The sequence below is a fragment of the Monopterus albus genome, unplaced genomic scaffold (genome assembly GCF_001952655.1).
Source record: "Monopterus albus unplaced genomic scaffold, M_albus_1.0 scaffold93.1, whole genome shotgun sequence".
Taxonomy (NCBI): Eukaryota; Metazoa; Chordata; class Actinopteri; order Synbranchiformes; family Synbranchidae; genus Monopterus; species Monopterus albus.
In genome coordinates, this window is record NW_018127973.1 from 1,161,368 (window position 1) to 1,169,021 (window position 7,654).

Sequence of the window (7,654 nt, forward strand, 5' to 3'; positions counted from 1 at the left end):
TATATATTCTGCATCAGCAGACAACCATTTCATTTTCACTTTTTTTTGTTTTGTTATTTTAAGTTGTGATACCTTGAACTAACTTCAACAGTAGTCACAGTCATGTCAGTTGGTAGCAGCAGAGAGCTGTCTGGAGGCAAATACATAAGTAGCAATATAATAAAAATACGGTATAATTATGCATAACGTTTTTCTGGAGTGTTGATTCATCTTTGTTAATATTTGACTATTCAAAATTTAATTTAATAATAATTGCTTTAATCACAATGGTACGTCTGAGGCATTGTTAGATTCAGTGACAAATGTTGCATTGATATCTTGGTCGCTTGTTGTAGGTGGTTCTTCAAACCTTTTAAAGCTGTCTAGACACATTGTATTGACTTATTAAGTCAATTACACATTGTCAGAAGTTCACTCCATTTATAGGGCTCATTGGAATGCAGAGGACATTGTCTGTTTTCTGACATATTTTAAATGCCAGTGGGTATTTGGTCTAAATTTGGTTTTAGGTGTTTTAGGTCACTCTTTGTCATGTAATAATTATGGGTTCAATAATGTATTTTATTAATGTCAGTGTAAAAATAAAGAATACATGTTTTTTAATTAGGAAGTACATTAAAAGGTCACAAGCATTCATCTTTTTATAACAGTTCAAGAAGAGGCCTTTTTTAAAAAGCTTGAAAAAAAAACATCTGTGCTTCCAGTAAGTTTAGTTTGCCATGTACAGTATGTATCTGCATCCAGCCTCACATGGGAAGGAAAATGTATGCACAAGCAGTGATTAACTAACTGCTGCAAAATGTTTCACCCGTGACGAAATGAAGCTTGATATCTAGACATGGTGCTGCAGAGAGTGTTGTGGGTCCAAGCACCACATACAGTATTAATGGGTTTGCATATTTATTCTCGCTTTTGGCTTTTCCCCATTAGGGGTCGCCACAGCAAATCATCACCCTGACCATTCGTATGTTGACATTTGGCACGTGTTTCATGCCGGATGCCCTTATTCTCTATGTCATAGTAAATATATATAGTGTATGTTACTTCACTGCTAGCCACCTTCCTAAGCCTGCTGGATGTCTTCACCACAGCATGAAAATAATCTTGCATAGACTTAAGAATAGTTGGTGCTTTGCCAGAACTAATGTGGTGCTTTACGCATTTCATCTTACAAACCAGACACAAAACTTATGTGATAAATTAAATAAAAGTAGCTCTAATTTGAGTCTTGCAGATACTGCTCGCAATGTACAACAACTATCTAAATGGTTTGCTTTCAAAGCAGATGGTATAAATGTTAAGTATACTGTAAATGGGTATATGGGCTAAACCTGCATTAATAATTGGTGTGGTTTAAATCAAGTGTTCTTTTGTAGGTCGGGCCATCAAACATGTGAGAGACTCCATTTTCACCTCTGAGGCTGGGGCCAGACGGGGCATTCCCAGAGTCCTGGTTGTTCTTACTGATGGACGTTCACAAGATGATGTTAACCAAGTGTCCAAGGAGATGCAGATGGACGGTGGGTATTTTATACATCAAATACAGAAGTAAAATCATTAGTGGTTTGTTAAAGTTCTGGAAAGATCCAGCAATTATTTTGTTGACATTGATAAGGCCAGTTATGTGTATTGGCACAGTACAGGCAGGATGGAAGACATTCCCATCCCACCCCCCAGTGCTTGAGTGCTTATGAACTGTTTGTCAAATTGTACTGTTTTAGGACATCAGACTAGTTTAAGTCTAATAATGTGTAATGAATTGTTTTCTTTAATTTCATCCTCAGGTCATGTCATCTTTGCCATTGGCTTTGCTGATGCAGACTATGGAGAGCTGGTGAATATCGCCAGTAAGCCCAGCGATAGACACGTCTTTTTTGTGGACGATTTGGATGCTGTGAAGAAAATCGAAGAACAGCTCATTACCTTTGTGTGCGAGGCTGTCACCGCCAGTAAGTCACACCACCTCATTTTATGTGTAAAACAGAAGAGGGGTTAAGACACCAGGAAGGAAAAAGAAAGCTCAGCAAACTCAGGAGTGGCAGATGGAGTGAAGGAGGTGGAAAGAAGACTGAGAAAGGAGTAGTGTTAGTGGTGAGACATGAAAACTAACTATGGAAAAAAAAAGGAAGGAAACAGGCATTTGAAGGCTGAGAGTTCAGAACTACTGAGGACGAACTAAAAGAATCTTTTCTCTTTCAGCTTGTCCATCTGTTTGGATGAGCGGTAACACAATGGCAGGTAAGAGCTTCAAAAGTGAAAGGAACAATGTAACACTGTACCAGTTGCCTGGATAGGAAGCTAATTATTATGATAGCAATAACATATTGACGTTGGATGCATTAGTGGTGGTAACAATTGTGATCACAACTGATTTAGATGATGAAGGTAGTGATGATGATTTCTGTCTTGGAGGCTTCCGTATGATGGAGAAGTTTGGCTTGGTAGAGAAGGAGTACAGCACCATACCAGGAGTTTCTCTGGAGCTGGGTTCATTCAACAGCTTCCCCTGTTACAGGTTACACCGAGACGCCCTGGTGTCACAGCCCACCAAGTGAGTGACTTGTGCAGTAAGGGGGCTAAATGTGAAACCACATTTTGCAGTATTTGTAAAACAAACACCTGTTGAATCGAATTGTTCTCACCTCACCTATGGCACCTATGTTATAGAAATGTTATTGACAGGAAGGATTTATGACAGAGATGTTGTATTAGACTGACACAATTATTACATAAAATTACTACGACACTATAACAGCATATGTGCTTTGTGATTGGCTATGTTGGTATACTAAAAGCAGATGGAATTGGAGATGACGGTTTGTTCAGTAACAATTTTATTTGTGTGTCAGTGAGATCAAGATCTGTTCTGAAACTGACACCTGAGAACAAACTGCATCAGATATTAAATATAGCTGCATTTCCACCAGAAAGTCCTAGGTGTGTTTTATTCCCAGGAGTTAAAGCCCAAGAACTGTCCCTGGGGTACAAGACCCTCGAACGCAGTGTAATGTGCATTTCCACAGCAGGGCCGAAGCCCACAGAAGACTAAATAAATTAGCCCACTGACATTAAAGCACCACGGTCGGCAGAGATGTTGTAAGAATGCCACATGGTAAATGCTCATTATGGTTAACACAGGCAAAACTGGAAGTATCGCTGTTCTGCAAGTTTATGATCATTTAACAGGTGAATTTCTTTTTAACTCACTGAGGTTTTACTGCACATACAGCAATGAACATAGCGATTGTTAACGCCGAGTAATGCACAGCTGTAGCACTTTTGCATACAGAAACTTAACATGAGCAATCAGTGGTGCCAGTTGTGCTCCTGTAAATACTTTATTTTTCTGTGATGTGATGTGATGATCATTTTAGGAGCTTTTTCTCAGTCTATGTTGTCAGCCAGCATTAACTTTAGCTCCCTGTTCTGATTGTTCAGCTTGTAAAAAAGTGACATTGACAAGCGCTCTGAAAAGTCAAAGCTAAGATAATTTAAACCTGAAATGCCCGGAGGCAGCTGCACAAAAAAAAGTCTAGGCTCTGTGTTCAAAAAGAGGCTGGCACTCAAAGAAAATTTAAGGCAGTTAGGAGCTCTCCTAAAGCGTTCATAACAGCTGAGAAAAGACAATGGCACTTTGAAAAAGATGACGTGGCTTTAGGGCACAGCCAAGCTCACAGTCTGTATGTGAGTGCTTGTTCTTTCATGTGTGTACCAGGTACCTTCACCCTGAGGGTTTACCCTCTGACTACACCATTTCTATGATGCTCCGCCTACTTCCTGAGACTCCACAGGAGCCCTTTGCATTGTGGGAAATCCTCAGCAAAAACGGCAATCCACTTGTGGGACTAATCCTGGACAGTGAGTTTGAATCACTTCTGTTTTTGCTAATCTTTTCTTTTTCTCATCTGCATGACAGTACATCAGAGTCTGATGAGTACAAACTCAAACAGCAGCTGCTGCATTTCCACTGCCTCCAAAGAAACTGTGAGAGTGAACAGTGCAGCAGATTTTAGAAGTAACTCTGGAGAAAATCACTATTTACAGCTGAAGTACAGTACATTTTTGTTCCAGTAAGTTTTCATCTTATCATGTATTCTCAATCCTCATTAAGATTCATGACATACCTGAGCTCTTCTGCTTGCGGAAGGTCTGACTCATTGGCTCCAAAAAGTAAAAGATGGCCTTCTCTGTCCATGTGCTAATTTTTCTGCTTGCCATATTTTGTCTCACAGAGACATGACCAGTAACAATTTGTAAATTTGTGAGCTTAGTTTTCGTTTCCACAAATATGTTTAGCAGTATGCAGTTCATTTAGTGCTTGGTGAAAATGTTTCTACATGGAACTTAACACACAATGGTATTAAAAAGTCTTGCAAGTTCAAGTGACAAGGATTTGATATATCATAATGTGATAATGAAGGTTTGTATTAAATGCAGAGAAATAGCAGAGGAGTACAAAGGTCAAGTTGGCAGTATTGTCCAGCACATGTGGTTCCCTGTTGTTACAAACCAGATCTTGACTGGACTCAACTAGCAGGAGACGGTGTGTACAAGGCAAGTTTCTGCTTGATGCAGACATCAACAGTTTCTGTCCTCTGCTCCTCTACAGACTCTGGGAAGACCTTGACATTCTTCAATCATGACTACAAAGGAGATTTCCAGAATGTTACCTTCGAAGGAACTGGAATCAAAAGAATCTTCCATGGCAGCTTCCACAAGGTTAGTCTTTAAAAAATATGAGTGCTGAAAAGTCATTGATTAGTCAACTTTAGCATGATAAAACTGATTCGCCATGTAAAAACCTTACCATATAACTTTATATTAATGTACTTGTTTTGTAGCATTAATCTATAGACAAAGATTTGATCTCTTGGTCAGAGTATGTTAGCAAATGTAAGGAAAGCAAAAAGCTTCAGGTCCATTAGAACTAGAAGCACAACTAGAGCACCAATCACGGACTTGAAAAGCAGTGTCATCCTACTCAGCCTGGTCTGTTCCACATGTGGAACCACTGCAGTGGCTACAGAACATTTGCTAGTTTGCACTAGATGCAGTGTAAGATTCACATTGACAAACCCTCAGTTTTAGGCTGCAGTTTTTCAGACAAATATTCAGATCATTGAAACTCTGCAGAGCAGAAAAAGACAGAGAGAGCAGGCAGCTCGCCAGCACTCCACTGGGACATCGACCAGAAATAAGGCAGGTCTACTTTACAGTACTGTGTATTGATAGTTTTAACGTTTTGTTGGGTGGATTTCCAGTAGTTCTTATGCTGGAATTTTTTTCATCTGACTGTCAACACTGCTGTGGTGTATGTGTTTGCGTGTCACCCTTTAAGACCTCTCTATGGTTTAATAATAAAGTTACAGTGGACATTTTATAGCATAAATAGATTACTTAACAATCATTGTAGCCATTGTGTCAAACATTTAATCAGTGCTACAACCTACAATATAATTCCTCCAACCTGTTTTACACAAAGATTGTGGCAGATGTCTGGTGTTTTGACCTTCCTTCAAGGCATCCTTTTTTTATTTTAACCCCTTTTATACTGAACTCATGAAAAGGGTTCCTTCCCACAGGGGTGTGCAGTGGTTTGGCTGTGTTTATTCTGTGTTTATTCCTACTTTAGAATGTAAACACTAATCATGTAAAAATGATCACAAAATAATGTTGTAATTCTCTGATTTACTTCGTTCTCACTGATGTTGCCTTCTCTCCTCATTCACTCTCTAGCTCTCTCTCTGTCCCTCTCACACGGACCTGCAAACCCTCATTCTGCCTTCTTCCATTTAGACAGGAGGTGGGGCGAACCTGTCTCAGCAAAAATACTACCTCTCATTGCGGTATTTTGGAGGGTTAACATTGACCCCCTCATGCTGGTACTGTACTATTTATGCAGAACAATGATGCGGAAAGTGCCTGCATCTGATGGACAGTGTCAAAGGGGCTGTTGTCCGTTTGCTGTGGACACAGCATGTGCTACATTTTTGTTGCTATAAAAAAAGAGTGCATCTACAAACACACAGCCAAACCATTATTGTTAGTTTAATAGTTAGTTTCTGTGTCAGTGGAAGCGTATTTGCCTTCAGTGGTAGTCTTAGTGTTATTTCTTTTCACCAGTGACCTCAGACTGGACCACCAGAGATGATATTAGTTTGTCCTCCCAACTGATTCTCTGACAAACACAGTTCTTATTTCCCTTCATCACTGTGATTCTATCCAAATATTATTTATGTAAATTATGTTCTATCAAATTAGTCTGACTGAATGGAAATGGCCAATTTTGATGACATTCCCTCAGTGTAAGACAATTTTCTGCTCACTTGAGACGAGAAAGTGTTTTGTGAAAAAGGAAATTATGGAATAAAATGCATCTACTGAATAAATAACGACACTGGTCTGGCCTCAACAGGCCCAGTAAATGATTAATTCACATTGCAAAAGGCTCCAGCATGAAAAATTAACATTAGCGAGACAAAATAACAAGTGCAACTAGCCGAACAATGATCAGTTTCTTTGTCTTTGAATAAGCAACACTGTTAGAGAGGTGTTTTTACTTCAGCGGGGCTGATGGAAAATGACTTTGGCATGTATTGTTTTGTTACGTTCTAAAAGATGATTAACATTTGACAATTGGATGGAAACACAGTGGAGTGGAACATGAAGGCAAAGTATGTAATATGCTTTTTTTCTATAGATTTGCTGATGTGTAGTTTCTTTACTGGAACTCTCTTTGGATCTTTGCTCACAGCAGACAAGCACCAGCCTACCAACTCTCCATCTGTCTTTCTTTATCTCAAAATGTCAGTTAGTAGCTGTCCATCATTCTTAGTGTCTTTTGTCCTCGCCGTTGTTTTCTCTCTTTCTGCTGGAGAACATGACAACGTTGAGAGAGGGAACAGATGCAGAAGACTGCCTAGCCAGAGGACGTGTTCATCCTCGTTTAGACAGGAAGACAAGCAAATAAGAGGAGCATTTGTGCTCACGTTTGTGTGTGGGTTAAAGGGATTACCACATGAAGGCGCCATATGTGAAAGCAGAAATACCCAGCAGTGAAGCGCGCACACACACACACACTGAAGCACAGGTGAAGGAGAGGGAAAGGAGAGCAAAGGAGGAAACAGGACAGCAAGTTTGACACAGAGAGAAATAGAGGTAGGAAAATCCTGAGGAAAGCAGAGAGACATGTTGACATAGAAAGAAGTGAAAGCTGTCAACTCACGTATTCCTCAGACATATTACACGCCACAAGTGTATGAATGCCTTTTTCATCCTCTCAAAATGCTTCACATTAAAGATGTTTCCATGCACTACAGCTGTCCTCGTGTGCTATAAAATGATACTCAGGGAATTTGCTCCAGTCCTTTGTAGCTTTCTAGCTAATACAGAGTAAAATTCTAAATTACCTTAATTTCTCTATAAATGATTTTTGTGGCCTTGTTTCTATAACTCTTACTGTAGCTTCTTGGAAAGAAGACTTAGTAGTGAAGAAACAAAAACAGCAACCACATATAAATGTGTTGTGTCTGCTGGAAAGACAGATTTGGGGTGGCTGGATTTGTTGTCCTAAAGATGAACAACTTCATGATTAATCCAGTTAGAGGAGTAAACCTTAATACAGTGAAGTGAAATGGGATTGGTGCCTAAATCT

General features: G+C 39.5%; 1 protein-coding gene across 9 annotated transcripts in view; it reads left to right on the forward strand.

Annotated features, from left to right (window-relative positions):
* The window catches only part of col14a1a (collagen, type XIV, alpha 1a), a 147,209-nt gene that overhangs the window by 96,470 nt on the left and 43,085 nt on the right, over window positions 1-7,654 (forward strand). For all 9 annotated transcript variants that reach the window (XM_020608497.1, XM_020608498.1, XM_020608499.1 and 6 more), the window contains 6 exons: window positions 1,377-1,520; window positions 1,785-1,949; window positions 2,200-2,238; window positions 2,413-2,551; window positions 3,716-3,858; window positions 4,610-4,719. In XM_020608497.1, the coding sequence (XP_020464153.1) occupies window positions 1,377-1,520; window positions 1,785-1,949; window positions 2,200-2,238; window positions 2,413-2,551; window positions 3,716-3,858; window positions 4,610-4,719 (740 nt within the window). The remainder of the gene's footprint in view (window positions 1-1,376; window positions 1,521-1,784; window positions 1,950-2,199; window positions 2,239-2,412; window positions 2,552-3,715; window positions 3,859-4,609; window positions 4,720-7,654) is intronic.